The sequence below is a fragment of the Macrobrachium rosenbergii genome, chromosome 1 (assembly GCF_040412425.1).
Source record: "Macrobrachium rosenbergii isolate ZJJX-2024 chromosome 1, ASM4041242v1, whole genome shotgun sequence".
Taxonomy (NCBI): Eukaryota; Metazoa; Arthropoda; class Malacostraca; order Decapoda; family Palaemonidae; genus Macrobrachium; species Macrobrachium rosenbergii.
The window spans coordinates 42753538-42770449 of NC_089741.1; the positions used below are offsets into that span (position 1 = coordinate 42753538).

At 36.2% G+C, this 16912-nt stretch overlaps 2 protein-coding genes across 2 annotated transcripts in view; both read right to left on the reverse strand.

The window, feature by feature from the left end:
* Positions 1-2995, reverse strand: part of LOC136827205 (uncharacterized) — a 305481-nt gene extending 302486 nt beyond the window's left edge. Inside the window, exon 1 of the mRNA XM_067085036.1 lies at positions 2567-2995. The gene's annotated coding sequence lies outside the window, so the exon portion shown is untranslated. The remainder of the gene's footprint in view (positions 1-2566) is intronic.
* Positions 2996-6704: 3709 nt separating this feature from the next.
* eca (eclair) lies at positions 6705-16329 on the reverse strand. Its single transcript, XM_067085072.1, has 5 exons — positions 15896-16329; positions 10894-11009; positions 10553-10657; positions 10028-10174; positions 6705-8141 (listed from the first exon to the last, which is right to left on the reverse strand). The coding sequence occupies exons 1-5, from the start codon at positions 16032-16034 to the stop codon at positions 7992-7994; spliced, it is 657 nt and encodes a 218-aa protein (XP_066941173.1). The 5' UTR covers positions 16035-16329; the 3' UTR covers positions 6705-7991.
* Between the last annotated feature and the right edge of the window lie 583 nt (positions 16330-16912).

Genomic DNA, 16912 nt, shown 5'->3' on the forward strand with positions numbered 1-16912 from the left:
AAGTGAACTGTGATTTATACGTTTTTATCCAGGAATGGGAAAGTTTAGCGGCGGGATTAACGCATCACTATTTATTTGAAATATCTACGACATTCGCCATAACTGATATTCAATAACGCGTGTGTGGGTTTCAGATATATCTTTTTTTTTATCTTTTTTTCTGATACCGCTCTTAACATGGGATGTGTGGGCTTTTCGCAAAAATGCAGGAACCGGGGGCGGGGGAGAATCCTAGGGGAGGGTGGGGTGGGAGAGAGAGGGGGAGGAAAAATGTTATTACGTCAGGGTGAAAATAGAACAATTTTTTACGTTTTATATATATATATATATATATATATATATATATATATATATATATATATATATATATACATATGTGTAGGCCTATATAGCCTATATGTATACATCTACATATATACCGGGTATGTATGTATATATAACATGTATATATATATATATACATATATGCATACATATATAGATAGAAAAATCACCCAAGTCAAAAACAAAAACATAAGGAGATTCCCTTAGAATTCAATCAGAACTAGTGTTATTGCTTTGCGCATTTTAGAAATCGGATAAAGGTAACAACTTCACGCCAAATTGACGATGGAAGTGCGAGATATCTGAATCACTGTGTGATACAAAAACAAAACACACACACACACACACACACAAACAAATATGCTTAACTGGAACTCAAAAAGTTAAGATTAGGCCTATGCAGACTTGCATTTTAAATTCCCCGAACGTATGAGCAAGGGAAATGAGCAACGGCCCTAATGTATTTTACATGAATTTCGGATAAAAGTAATTGTATCTTTGCAAGACACTCCAGAGATACGAGAGCACGGTTTTAATTAGAATATATGGACCATTGCCAACCTTAAACGAGTCCTGGAATTCCTGCTTTGTCCCGATTCCTAATTTGCCCAAAACATTAGCCTAATGGAATCCGCCAAAAATGCACCGTTATCTGACCCCACTCACACAGTCAAACATTAATATATATATATATATATATATATATATATATATATATATAGAGAGAGAGAGAGAGAGAGAGAGAGAGAGAGAGAGAGAGAGAGAGAGAATAATAGTGGTAAAAAAACAACTGCTGTAGATGAAAGCATGGAAAGATAAACTAGAGAAGTTTGAGACGATATTGTCATAAGGAAAGAATGGAGGGCGATTGGTTGGCACAAAACAAACAAATAAATAAATTTATTTATACGTATTATATATAAATTCAGTAATAACAGGAGCGAGAAGGAAAGGATAGCTAGCCTAGAGCGTGCAGGGTAGTTAGACTGTAAGAGACACTAAAAAAATTAAAAACCCGTCTCGAGAAAGACAAGTGACTGGCTTAATGTGTACAGGAATGTTAGACAAGCTGACCATAAGCTTCTGTGTAGATTAAGTAACAGCTAATTTTCTAGTTTTCTGCACTTATGAATTATCCCCGATTCACCAGTTGAATTGTAAATATGTCAGTGATCATTCTGTGGTTATATACATACAAACATACATACATGAGTCTAAGGTTATGCAACTGTTTTTCATTGACTTTTAGACCCTATACGGAACTCTTAAAGGAATCGTGTTAATTAAACAATTAAACAAACAAAATAAAAAGGGGTTATGCAGTACAAAGGTGAACAGTAGCAGAATAAAGCCTCAGCAATAAAAAACATGATCATCTGACTTTGACGCTTCATCCTTTAGTAAACCTCTCTTAAAGCACTGCCGGCTACAAATTTGAAACAATAGGCGTCAATATTTTACGTGGTGTAATTGCACAATGATTCTGCCCAATGAAAACTGTACTTTGTATTATATTCGCCATGAAAAGAGAGAAGACCTCTTTAATAACCCTTTGCATCAAAGTATATACCAGTAAAGTCTATTTATACTTCGGCATCACCAACGAAATAGGTTAAATCAATGACAGCTCTTCCAAGAAGGATGGAAATATTTCAAGTTTTCCTTTACACACTAGTTTTGGAATTGTGTTTACATGATGTCAACACTATATAAAAATTTAGCACTCGCGCTTGGGAAAGTATCAGACACTATTACAATGTTTATCTGTGACAATAAAAAAAATAATGCCCGTTGCTGCTATTACTGAGCCTATGCCAGTCGCTCCTAAACTACAACTTAGCCTTCTACGATGCTGATTTAACCTAGTGCCATTTCTTGCTATAAAATAGGCTAGCTGCGTACCAAATACCTTGCTTCTCTCACATCCAACTCATTTTTACTATATTTCTCTTTTAGGTACGGCGAGATACAGGCATATCCTGTTCCACTAAGGGTAAACGACTAGACTGACAGCAAGCGGTATACTAACGGCCTACAGTGGCATGTACAGAAGAATTGCAATATGCCTAGCTCTAGCTTGCAGACCTATTTTGCGTTAGATAGGTTAATGCTATCACACTTATCAAGTATCTTAGCATGACTTATAACAGGGGATACATTACAGTTGGGAAATTTATACAGATAGGATATTGCATACGAAAACAAAACAGTAGGCTACTGGAAAAAGTTTGGAAACACTCACGTCAAGCTTCACTTCTGAAGACATGTTTGCTCCACATAGCTAACGATCTCATTATTTTTAACTCATTCGCCACCATGTCAGTGATTAATTCAATGATCGATTGGCCAGTATATAATGAACATAATACTGCTTGACATTCGACGGCGATTACACAGCAAAGTATAGTTTAAGTTCACTGATAGAAGAGCACATTATAATTTTTATCGTCCTAGTTTTGGTACCTGGCCCGTTAAAAATACTGTTCTGCCACACACGCATTGGATTCACTTTTCTTGCTAAGAGCTAAGCGTGTACTCTTCATTAGCGCAGCTATAAACTGTTCAGTAGCATAATTACCGTAAAAATTACAATAAACACTTATAATATCCAAACTTTCACCACTAATTTCATATGTTACGGCCACGCTCCCACTGTCTGTTTTTTCGCTATGTAAACAATAATAAGAGAGCTTCTAATAAACCTTTTTCGCTATAAAATAAGCTAATTTGTCAAAATACCTATAAAATATATATAATTAATATTTATTTATCCTAAATATGCTTTTCTATAATTTGAAATCTATTTATCTTTGAGACCCATTCCAAGCTTTAATAACGGTCTTCATTTGACTAAAGCTGCAGTCGCTCAACCTACACAAGTGGCGAAGCAAATTTTAACACTTAAGAACTTAACTGAATTAAACATGATTAATCTTGTACAAAATAGGTAGTTCACGAGCCTAGATACAAGGAAAAACCGTACTGGCATAAGGCCACCTAAATCCAGAAGACGAAAGGGTGATAAAAGTAATCTTTTGAAAGGAAATTGTTGAGAGATGGGCAAAAAACGAAACCTCTACTGCCTAGTGGTAAATAAATGTGTTTGCAGGAGAGAGAGAGAGAGAGAGAGAGAGAGAGAGAGAGAGAGAGAGAGAGAGAGAGAGAGAGAGAGAGAGATCGTTGCTCCAACTCCAGTCTTCATAATCTAAACCTTGAAAAGAAGATAATGCATATGATCGTTCTGCAATAGCACAATGCTGCATTTCATAATTGGTAATTCGTCTTCAGAGAGGTTCCATTAACCAAAACCACTCGAGAGAGAGAGAGAGAGAGAGAGAGAGAGAGAGAGAGAGAGAGAGAGAGAGAGAAGTCAGTGCAAGTAAAGCGCAATACGCTTTAGAATACGCTGAAACCCATCAACCTCTCATTTAACTTGACGAAGAAATAAAGCCAAACTCAACATTTTTTTTATCCTTTTCAAAGGACAAGGTTCATTAACGGTCGCTTTCAATTCATCGGACTTTAAATGGCTTCGTTTGAGCGATTATAAAGAATATGATTATATTCCTAAATAAAATAAACACTATTCACATTTGCTTTATCCTTACATCACATTGTATCTAAAGGAGACTATTTCTTCCATTTCTCTTACGTTATTCATAGAGGAAATGTTTCGCTGTCATTATATTAGACCTAGTTTCTTTTTTCTAGCTAATTGCATAAGTGAGCTTGCCATGACGGATTTGTATCAATAGTCTTAGGTTATACAACATGGAACATGCGCAGAAAGAAAGAAGAGAAATCATCACAATTTAAGCGTGTCGTTCACTAAAAAAGCATTTCAGAGAAACGTTCTGCCTCACCTGTGAACCAAGCAGCACATGTACAGACATACCCCTGCTTCCAGCACAGCTGAAACTGGCGTATCAAACGTTCGCCTAACAAAGACAAGAAAGAAATGGAAATGGGCTTAAAATGAAAACGTGAGAAGAAATAAATGATTTCACGGGAGTAACTGTTACTATGCAATTAAGAGGATTCACCCCGGACAAGGGAGGGAAAGAGAGAGAGGTTATTTTTAGACCGATGTTACCACCAGCATTTTCTCACTGTGCTGCCTTGACCTGCGAAATCCAGAGAATAAGAAGAGGAAAATGGAATTTTCACATTTCGTGCAGGGTGAGATATTCCAGGACACTCTTAATGAAAGAGGAAGCCGAAAACTAGGCTTTTGTGAAGGGGCTGGATCAAATGCAGAAGGGTGGAGAGGAACGGTGTTCGGACATGGAAAAGAATGAACAGGGAATTTACACGCTAATAATATAATCGCGGGTGATTAGAGCTCTCTCTCTCTCTCTCTCTCTCTCTCTCTCTCTCTCTCTCTCTCTCTCTCTCTCTCTCTCTCTCTCTGCTTCCGTTATGTGGTGAAATATAATTGCCCTCACAATAGCGTTAAGTATTTTCACACAGGGGACTCTTCATTAATATTCATTAGGACTAACTCCACTGTCATTTACATATGAAACACAGGGAGCACGTGCGAGTCTCCCAAAGTTAAACAATGTGAATTGAGATAAGAGCGAATTTCCATCCGACCATAAATTTGCCTCATTATGTTACCATACACACGAACACGTCTCTCTCTCTCTCTCTCTCTCTCTCTCTCTCTCTCTCTCTCTCTCTCTCTCTCTCTCTCTCTCTCACTGTATTTAAGTAATGACGCTATGACACTTCATTACACCGGCAAGGAAGGCTCAGAAGCAGTACATCAACCCCACCTTCTAGATAGGCCTATTCTGCACCACTCGCTTTTTGTTTCACTGTGTACCTCTTACCACGTCTAAATTATGAAGCCCTTTTAATCAGTAAGTCCCACAGCAACCAACTTTCTCCAGAACCCCTTACTAACTTACTTTTCAACTCATTAGTACCAGATTCCGCATCCAGAGACTCAGTAATTTATTTATCCGTGTTTCTGTCACAGCAGCACAGTGTACAGCATTATTGTTATAATTAAATGTTGACCTGTTGTCGAATGCTTTCTCTGAACGGAACAACTTGTAACAAAACCCTACTAACAATTTATGTACTTTCAAAAGACTAAAATTCAACAGATGCTATCTTAAAGCTCATTTAGACGACAACATCATGATAGTCTAGGGCGCACTGTAGACGGTACTATAGATTCACTACAGCACCCTGTCAGCACCAATTTCATTGGTTTCTACCCTTCAACTGGTATCTGTTAAGATATATGGCAGTGATGAAATAATCTCATGACTTCGAAATCACTTAGACTCATCCTATACAACTGTATGATAACGATGTAATGTTTTCATTTTAAGAAACTATTTGATTCCTGATGACAGGGGTCAGTATAGTCAAGGAAAAGTTATGGTAAGAATTTGTCATGTCACCCACGTTACAGTTACATTACAAAGAAACGACAATTGTCATATTGACATCTCACCAAGTAAATAAAACCAGTGGCATCCCACATGATAGAACAACTGTATAAGTATCACACAAAAACGGGTTTTATCATGTATTTGCTGATGTTCAGAAGGAATTCAAGTCTACGAGACAATTACATGACCATTCCAAAATCTGTGGGGTACTGAAAACTCAATGTTGGGTTATCATTGTAATGGAGGAAGCTCGTACTGGAGTTGCAATGAAAAAAATATAACAAACAAAACCAAACGCAAAGAGAAAGCTGATTTACTAGTAAATGAGTATCCGGTTAGCAAGCAGAGCAACTACAAATCGCGAAGTGGCCCGTACATATCCAACAGATTCTGTATTTACTTGCATTTTTTCCTTTTTATATTCCATCTTGACTTATGAATCTCCAGTTTTTATATTTTCATTCCGCAGGCTGCCTCTCTCTCTCCATCTTTCATTACCTTACTTTCTACTTATGGAATAGCAATCTATGCCTCGCCTGTTATAACATTTTTATGTCTTCTAAACTTTTAATCATGATAAAATTGATGTTTCAACTAACCTCTTTTAAATATGTTATCAATCTATCAAAAATGTCATATGCTGTGTTCGGCATTTTAATCTGGCCCAGGCACAATTCTAGTACTATCTACCTCACGAGGTCTCTGTCTGAATTATACGCTCCCATTTGACATTTTAAAGTGACTTCCAAAATGTTATTTTTATAAATGTGATGTTCTATCATCAAATCTTAATATTAATTAATAACTGGTTTATATTATTAAGATGCCAACATTACCATCAAAAGTTTGGAGATTTGAAGAGGCATAAAAACTTTTAAATATAACTAACATTTTTTTTCACAAATACCATATAGTCATTCTAGGAAAATAAGAATGAATCAATATTCTGAGCTGACAGGAGAATGAGAAAAGTTTCATTAAGAATAAATTTATTTCATTCAAAACATCTAAAAATCATACATTCAAAGAAAGCAATAATTACACCTTGTACAAAACCGAGCATCTTGGCTTCCACGGACTGCTGTCTTTATGCAATTCTATGGTGAACGTTTACTACAACTCCAATGCAGAGCACAGTATAAAAGAGATCACATTCAGTGACCAAGTAATACAGAAAGTTTGTTAAAAGTTGTATTCTCAATACAGTATCTACTAAGTGAGGAAAAAAGAAAATGCATGGCTTTCTCAAAGTTCAAATAGTTATTCACCTGTCCAAAGCAATGAATTCAAATAGCCTACAGCAAACTTTTACAATGGTATTTCCTGGTCTAAAATTTGTGCAAATAAATGAAAGGAACCTTATACACAAGACGCAGAAGTCTATTCACAGCAATTTAATTACTTCTTCATATTTACAGGCCCCTAGATAATTACTAGTCAGAACAAGAAATCCTGAGTAAACTGTACAAGTTTTTGTATTTATCAAATGAAAACCTTTACATAACCTACCAACTACATTTTCCTGACTTAAATCTCCTTAAATCTTAAGGGTTTTGCTTTGAAAAACATGGCAATCAGATCTTACTATTAAGGCATAAAGAGACTTCTTTGAAGCACTGTAGTTTGAAAAATAGATTGTCACTGTTTCCAACATGCTAATACAATAAATGAAGTTTTCCTTTATGACCTAGTAACACATTAACTACAGAAGACACGAGTAACAAGCATTACCATATTAAACACAAACTGGCTGAAGAAATAAAACAGACATCTGAATAAAATGGAATACCTTGAGCCACGGCATAAACAACAAATTACACAAATACTATGTGGTAAGAAACCAGTACCAGATATAAGAGACAAAACCTCAACATAATGATAATACTAATACCATCATTAGAAGAACAATTTGAAGATGAAGAAACACCTTAATAACTATGGTCTTTTATGTACAGTACACAAGGTGTTCATATCTCATAAAACTTTTAATATTCTAGACCTGTTCACATGCGTAACAAGACGATGCTGCAATATAAATCTAATGCAAGCAAACAAAAACAAAAATAATACAAAGAAATAACATTTTCATACCATGATGACTGAACATCCAGAGTAAAACTAAAACGAAATGCAGTACAGTTCAATTTCTTGCAATTTCTCAACAATTCAGTAGCACTCGCACATAGAACCAATCTTGGTTTAATTAAAGATTTAGTCAAATGGAAAATAAAAAATATAATTTACTGATTTATATCACAATTAGACTAGTTTCTTGGCTTCAAAGAAGCTCTTCAGGTGACGCATCTGCCAGAAACCCATTATCACCAAGATGCAAACCTGACCGATGGACCACCACAAAACACGCTGATTTGTACTCTCGGATGTCTGGCGGAAACGCTCTTCACGGTACTGCAAAGGTAATAACAGCTGATCATAATGTGTTCAGATTTCTGTGAGTTAACTGCAACATTAAATTAAAATATATGTACTGATAACATGTTATGCAGTAGACCAACAACAATACAACACTTATCATCAACATTTTCACACGAGAAAAATGAGTTCCCTTTACTTTTCTCTTGAATGCTTTTTATGCCAAAATTCCCACAAGACTAAGTCTCCATCTATGCCTTCCTGATGGTTTTCAACAGACTACTCCCACAGCAGCTTCAGTCTTGTCAACTAATGCTCTTCCCTTTCCAAGACATCTCCAAACCATTTTAGTCTTTGAGATCTCAACCTATTTTGCAGATACTACCCCAAAAAAATAGTGAAATTATGCTCTTCTGTAATATGACCTTCCTAATTTAATCACACATGAATCTCAGTCTTTTGTAGTTAAGCATCTTTAAACAATATCCTAGCAATCTCATTCCGACATAGCAATCTTATTCCTTTCTTTCATAGCAGTGCAACTTTTCCCTTACTGCCCTCTAAGTACCTGATTCTGAGTCCAGTAACAGAAATGTTCTGCTATTTCCTAGGGCAGCCCTTTCACTTGACACGGTCTTCTCTTCCCTATTTTCTCTTCTTATACTCCTTAGCTATGAAAATCTCTTATTCAATTTATATCTTATGAGCCCTCGTCAGTATCTCATACACCACCGGCTATTACATTCAAAACACATTTCAGTATTCAGGGCACTCATATACTTCTGTAGCAGCCACACAGCGCCCCCTCCCCTATCTGTAAATTTCCTTTGCTTACTTTTCAAGCACCATAAGCATTTTTCATCTTGATTTGCCACCCTCTCTTCTCCATTCCACGCTTGTTTTTAACCATTTCCATGTACCAAATGGCACACTGTAGACGTTACTATAGTTTCAAAGCAGTATCCCTTCAGCAATACGTGCATTCCTCTCTGTCTTTTACTTTTCATTCATGAACTCTGATCTCTTTCCACCTACAAAAAGTCCCTTCACAAGAAGTGTAACTGTGGTCTCTTTTAAACTACTTTATATCTAATAAACATTTCTTTGACCTCTTCTGTAAAATGATTGAAATACTGTACATTTTTAAAAAATTGTTACTGGCATCCCAACATCCAACCAAGTAACTGCTTTCACAATCATGGTAATACTGTATTGTATGTTCTCTCCTGAGCATTCTGTAAAAGCTTGATTGTAAGCATTAAGCAGTTCCCACTAACCTCCCTTCCTTCACTCCTTTTTTAGTTTCCTTAATTAATGTGATAATACAGGACTCAGTGAGAGATATGAAACATGACTCACCCACTCTCTTAAAGACTGCCCAACATTCACTCTTATTTTATGTATTCTCATTCCTTATGACCAAGCAATATTCATATACTGCAAAGTTTACAAATACCCGCTTTTCACATTAAGTCTGCAAATATCAGCATGCCACAGCACATAAATGTTCATGACATCCAAATGAATAAATTTAAAACTACTATAATATGTAATAATAAAGTGGAAAAAAAAGCAGAATAAGGTATCACATAATTGTTAATCATTAACCATAACCTAATGTCTTGGGATGTGTCAAAAAAAAGGATTAGAAAATAATATTGTACAAGTTTTCTTTACACTGCAATATACAATACAAAATACTGGACATAAACAACCACCATCTGTTTACAATCTAATGTCATCTTACAAAACATTGTTGGATTTAAGAGAAAAAAAAAGTTGTCTTGGAGGTTAAAATGTTAAACATGAACTCTACTCATGAAGACTTTGGGCAAAATGAACTTCAACAGAGGTCCTGAAGCCTACTTTCATGTTAAAAATCTCCACTTTGAATGGTAAACCCTATAAAACAAGCCACTTACCCTTTGGTAATTCTGTTCCTTGGCTATCTGGTCAACCTGATCCAGCAACTGACGAACACGCAACTGTAGTTCACTCAACTTTTCCTTCTGGGCAACATTAGCATAGTCAATGGCATGCTCTCCAACTTGAATGTCGAAGTGAACTCTCTGAAAGAAAAAATTTCCAGTTTAACTGAATCCTCTTACACTGTACTGTACGTACGAACACTTGCCATACCTTGTTCAATTTGAAGATGAAAATGTCAATTACAGCAGCCAAGTATAATTAAAAGCATCACATGTATTAGACAAGGAGAAGTGAAGGAATTTTTACAACCTGTTTAATATTCTATCTTTATGCTTAGCACAGATCATCACTGAAATCTGTCTACTTTCTGCTAATTTAAAATGGCTCATATAAACTATAAAGCCCATAACATATGGCCCTGAATCTAAGAAAATTTATCCATGAAAAACAACAAAGAATGATTTTAACTGATTTTAGGGTGAATCTTAAAAGACAACTCAATATAAATATCTCCTTACCAACTGAGAACCAGAGAACCATTTGGTAGAATTGGAATAAAGACATATGACATGTTCTCCTGGCGTGTGAGACGTGAATGTGAAACGGCCCTCGCTGCTGTAAACCTGCAAAGGAACACAAAATTAATATAAATAAAAGCTAAATACCCTGAATGCTGTATACTCATAAAGGATATAAAGAAAATTCAGATACAGTACTTGCTATTGAGGACAAGAATATACCCCAAAATTTTATAAATTCCCATTATTGTGGCATTTGTAGACAAGGGTATAATCACTCCTGTAGTTGTCACTACCTCTTTGGTAAGAAAAAAGTGGCAACAAATTACTGCAAGACTTACTCGTGACAATATAGGCTTATCATCTGGGTCTCTGACTTCAACATGCATGCCTAACCCAGGAGACGATGGCATAAACCCTCCAGTCCGAGGATCAAACAGCTGAAGCTTGTAATTACCTGTCGAGTAAGAGATAATAAAATCAATAATAAACCGTGATGAAATACCAACACAATTACAACTTGAAATATATGCTATCATTTACAGTAATTTTTAAAGCAGAAACCCCAAATTGATGTAGCCAGACTTTCTTGAAGCCTGAGGTATCCAAGGATTGCTCATTTCCACCGTAACAAAAATGAGCATTGCCACACATGTCGAAACAGGCCTTCAGTTCAACAGATAGATAGAGAGACAGACAGACAGAAAGAGAGGAGACTTGGCTGCAATAAGAGATCTTATAGAGAGATGGATTACATAAAATCTTTTTTACTCGAACCCTGCCAAAAAAGGAAACACACAAGAAATCATACCAAAAATGAGTGCATACCAAAAGAGAAAAACTGGATATAGAGATAAGCAGAGGGTTTGATTAATGATTACAAAAATAAACTTTGATTTAATGCTGTTGAAAATGGAAAAAAAGAGCTATGACTCAAACTAAAGCTTGTACTTCAAAAATGAGCCAAACATTGCCATGCAAAGTTACAGTGGGTACTGTACATCAAAAGTTTCATAAATAAAGAGCTCCATTCTGTGGATAAGAACAAAGAACACTCATTATGAAGAAAGAAATGAAGTATAGTACACTGAATATCATGAATGGCTAAAGGAAAGAATAGCAGCAGATGGGATAATACTTACAACTTAGACATAGGGAAGTATCTCTACATAAGGCACAGTAGGCAAATACATATATACTCCAATTTAAAATGGCAATGTGAATAAAGATTTTGGTAAGACATCTGGAAATAACTGAGTGTGACATAAGCTTTTATACATGAAGAAATAACAGGATTGGGTAGTGGCTAGTTGTTCCATGCAGGGAAGATTAGTATCAAGGCCCAGAATATTTGTGAAGTCTATCATGAGCACTGTTAGATGGGTTCACACTCTTATCAAAAGTACTGTCACTAAAGTAATCATGAATTCACACAACCAATGAAAGCATACTGTGGGTGTGTGTACTCTGAGATCAACAAATGAGTTAATAGGTTCCAAGATAAATGCAGGGTCCTGTGAATATTACAATGAATATATGTCAAATAGAAATTTTGTTTCTCTGAACCTGAATATACTAACTTGGCAACCATGTGATAGTCGTACCTGCTAAATCACAATTTTGACATATACTTAGAACAGAAGCAAGGTAGTCCCTGCATTTGATGAGGTCACAGTTTGTGGGCTAAAGGTTAAATGGTTAGCAAACTCTCAATGAAATTTTAATAATAAAACATAAATCTTTGAAGAAATAAAATATATCAAAATCATACTATATGCTCAAGAAATATTGCAGGGCACAGGCATAGGTTATTTTCTCAACAGAAAGCAGCACTGAACATTTTTTCCAAGTAGCATTTTTGAATATTGAACAGCAGCCTCTCATGAGACTATATATTCCATGGAGCAATGTCAACCTAACCCATCCCAGGGTGCCTTGTTCTACTTAACCAATTTGTAGGCATCACCACCCTGCCTTGGGATTTTACCTCTTTGACCCCACCCCACCCCACAAATATTTGCAATAACTGAATATTGAACACAATTATATAAACATATAACTAGATTTAGACAATATAGCATAACTTGCTTAAGAAATTTACCATATAATAAAAAATGACTGTCAACTCTATTTCTATATTATACTTGTTTTACAAAAAAATAAGCCATTTAAATAGAAAAGCTCTTTGAAACTTAACTCAATAAAATTTCCCTAAACTTTAGACAGGAACATTAGGCTTTTATGAATATACTGCATAAAACTTTCCATGATAAAAGTTATAACTTCTCAATCCTAGGAGAGAGTGTATTAACTTAAAAGTATGACAGCCTGACTAATCTAGATTGGGATTCCGTGTTATCTGTGAAATACTTATTCTAATATTTGGGATACTATATTAAATTTTAACATACAGTAACATATCAAACATTTTAACCTAACCAAGTAATACTGCGAAAACTAATTTGTCAAACATGTGTAAAGTATACTTTTCAAACAGTTTCAAGTATACTTTTCAAACAGCCTCAAGCATTCTGACAACAATACTAACCAAAGGGAAAAAGTTTCCTTTTAGTATCTGCCCTACCCCTCAATACAAAAAACTATGGAAGAACTCAGTTGAAACCAAGGTTTTTTTAACTGGGAAAAAACGAGTGAAATGCACCAACAGCAATTATGAAATGTTAAAAATACAGGAGAATTTGGTGGAAAAAACATATGGTTCATGTTGGTAATCACTAAAAATCAAACAAAGGTAGGTCATAACATAAGAAGGAAAATTTGGATAATATGATAACAGGGTTACTTCTTTGTCTCACCTAACCTAGGGCACTGCGCCTTACCTAGACCCAACCTTAACCTACCTAATATATAGCCTAAATGCTTAATACTTACATTAAGTTATTAGAGCCATTCTCTAAGGCGTAAGAAAGTTTGAAGACATGACTAATTTTTACATAAAGACCTTGCTCATTAACTTTTTTGAACTGTTTTCATAAAATATAGCCTAGTTCACAGACACTGTTGGTTAATGATATGTACATCTGAAGTCCTAAAAGTACTTTTCTCTTATTTTGGAACAATAAACATACTGGTTTTGCATCTAATAGAGGTTTACATAGTATGGTGGTTATATTTTCATCTCTTTCATTTATATTTAGGCTTATTATATTTAATGTCCTTTGTTTGTTTTTACAGTCATCCCCAGGGGCTGGTACTAATCATAGTGCCCATATTTCACATAGACTCACAGGCTAATTACTGAAGCAGAGGGGTGCAGTAAATCTTCAGTTTTATATGGAGACCTAAAAAAAATCTTGTTTTTTTATGCCCTAATTAGCATAATCATTATTCATCACAGCCTACCATAGCCTTTAAACTAGGAGGTTTACCCTTGGGGACCCACAATTCTAGACTAGACGTAGGCCTAATCATCTTCCAAATTTACCTCCAACTTGACTATAGGTCCAAAATAGGGTAGAACTAGCCTAAGCAAGAGCTCTGTATCAGGTATTACTTTGGAAATTGATTTTTCCTATAATATTTTGATTGTTTATTAAGAATTTCCAGTTATTTTTTGTCGGTCGACTTTAATTAATGAACATCAGAAGTTGTATACTGGCCATCCTGGAATGCTATTGCGCATGTGCAGTGTTATAGGGGAGCTTCTGTGTAAAAGTGGAGTTTCCTTCACCTGGGCTAGGCAACACAGCCTGCTAAGTTAGGTTAGGTTAGGTTAGGGGTAGATCTAAGTAGTACCTCCGCGGTGGCGATTTCCTTCTAACTTGACTTTTTCTACAGTTTTTTGGTTGCTAATTATGGATTTACTTTTTGTCGTACAAATGTAATTAACTTGTAATTAACCCCTGAAGTCCATTTCGATATGCGATCTTCACAAGACAGGGCACAGGTACGTCTGTTTGGAACGGTTCATATCCCGTCCGGCAAGTACAATGACTTGTTTACGTATGGGTACCGCCCCGCCCTCTCCCGGCCCAGTACTAAACATGGCGAAGGGACATTCCATTTAGCCGACAACAAACAAATGCACCGCCAATATCAGAAGCCCTAAAAGTGTAGAAAAAACCAGTTTCAAAGGTAAAAACAGGCACAGAGCTAATACTTAGAATCACCAGGTTAGGTTAGGGTACGTTAAGTTAGCATAGTCCCTTTTATAAATAGGTTTCCTTAGTAAATCCCTTCTTGAACATATGGCTTCCTGATGACCTGCGCACGCGCAGAAACATTCCGTAACAACTTGACAGGCTGGTCTTTCTCCCAACGATTTCCCCTTCCCAAAACCCGCGTTCCCAAAGGGTTCCCAACTTTGTTAGATTGAGATATGAGGTTAATAACAATTGACCGACAATAAACAACACCACCTCCTTCATCAGCTGGACAGAGATACGAGGTTAATAACAATTGACCGACAATAAACAACACCACCACCTTCATCAGCTGGACAGAGATACGGGGTTAACAACAATTGACCGACAATAAACACCACCACCTCCTTCATCAGCTGGACAGAGATACGAGGTTAATAACAATTGACCGACAATAAACAACACCACCACCTTCATCAGCTGGACAGAGAACGAGGTTAATAACAATTGACCGACAATAAACAACACCACCACCTTCATCAGCTGGACAGAGATACGAGGTTAATAACAATTGACCGACAATAAACAACACCACCTCCTTCATCAGCTGGATAGAGATACGAGGTTAATAACAATTGACCGACAATAAACAACACCACCTCCTTCATCAGCTGGACAGAGATACGAGGTTAATAACAATTGACCGACAATAAACAACACCACCACCTTCATCAGCTGGATAGAGATACGAGGTTAATAACAATTGACCGACAATAAACAACACCACCTCCTTCATCAGCTGGATAGAGATACGAGGTTAATAATAATTGACCGACAATAAACACCACCACCTCCTTCACCAGCAACACTAAAAACAGACTGTAGGATAAATCAATTTCCAAGGTAATAATCTGTGTGGAGCTGTTCTATAATTTTACCCATTTCTTCACTGTTTTCCATGATTCAATAAATATGTGATAAATGCGCGTGCTGATTTTGACTTTACGTGATGCATAGAATTTGGACCCCTGAACCGTAGCCTCGCTAGATTAGCCTACCCATCTTGCCTAGCCTAGAGAGTTGGATCATCGCTGCGACCCTCTACAGTTGGAAAACTATCCTCAAGAAGCATAATAAAAACCACAAAGACATACTCTTCGATCACCGCTTAAGCTTTTTAACAAATAAAATAAAAAAACAACCGTAGGGTCTCCGGGTAGACCAGCCGACTTTCCCTCACCTGTTACCAGAGTGTCGTCGGGTATCTCCTCAATAAAACATTTTCTCTCCGTTTCTCCGATGTGGAAATAGAGGCCGTTCGCACACGTACACAGTACCGATATGGTTACACTCAAAATGAGGAGCTTACTACCCGACATATTTCAATTTTATAAGATTCACCTACGTCAATCTTACAGACTGTCAAGTTTACGAACCACAGTGCAGGAGCACGTCATATGTCGTCTTGATTGGAATTTTTAAGGCGTCTAGAATTATCTAATATCTAATTTATTTTTATAAAATTTAATTTAATATGATAATTATACTAAATGTTTACTTTACTCTACTTTAGAATATTTTTAGAATGTGTTTAAAGCATCAAACAAAAGATCTTCATTAAGAGGAGGCCCTAATATCTGTGAAGCAACAGCCAGTGACGTGGCCCCTGACAATTAGTGTTGGATTCTAAGTGTTAGTGAATAAGCCTTTTATAAGGCATTACAGTGGGTTTCGTATACATTCTGAGTCCTTATTTGGAAGAAACGTAGAACTACTGCAAATATACGTTCTCTTATGCTGTGTATGTCAACAAAACAGCTTTTCATGAAGTAAAAGTACTTCTGGACTCTAGAGTGAGGTAAACGCATTTCGCCGGTAACATGTACCTGCAATAAAAACAATGTTTCTATACATTTTTTCATCAAGCCCAGTTCGTAGGAGTTAATTCCATTAAAGTATACCGTGCGAAGGTGGCCTGTGATATATTGCAGTGAAAAGTCAGAATTAATCTACCGGCAATAAATTTTTAAACAATCCATAAAGGAGAAATACATAAAATCATGATAGTAAGAAGCAGCAGGGAGTAAACTAATGAACTGGAAAAAAGAAACAAACCTAATGTGGAATACGGGTAAAACAAGAAACACCGTTACAGGGAACTAGCGGGCACAGGAAGCAGATAAAATGTCTTACATTACACTTGACAATGACTGATAATTGAACTTAGAATACTGGTGGGAAAATCAGAGCTATTTAA

Excerpts from the sequence above, each read along its gene's own strand:
- eca (XM_067085072.1), bottom strand. The coding sequence starts at position 16,034 with ATGTCGGGTAGTAAGCTCCTCATTTTGAGTGTAACCATATCGGTACTG. Across the intron at positions 10,658-10,893 it reads ATAAGCCTATATTGTCACGA|GTTTACAGCAGCGAGGGCCG; the intron begins GTAAGTCTTGCA and ends GTTCCTTTGCAG. Across the intron at positions 8,142-10,027 it reads AGGAACAGAATTACCAAAGG|TACCGTGAAGAGCGTTTCCG; the intron begins GTAAGTGGCTTG and ends TTACCTTTGCAG.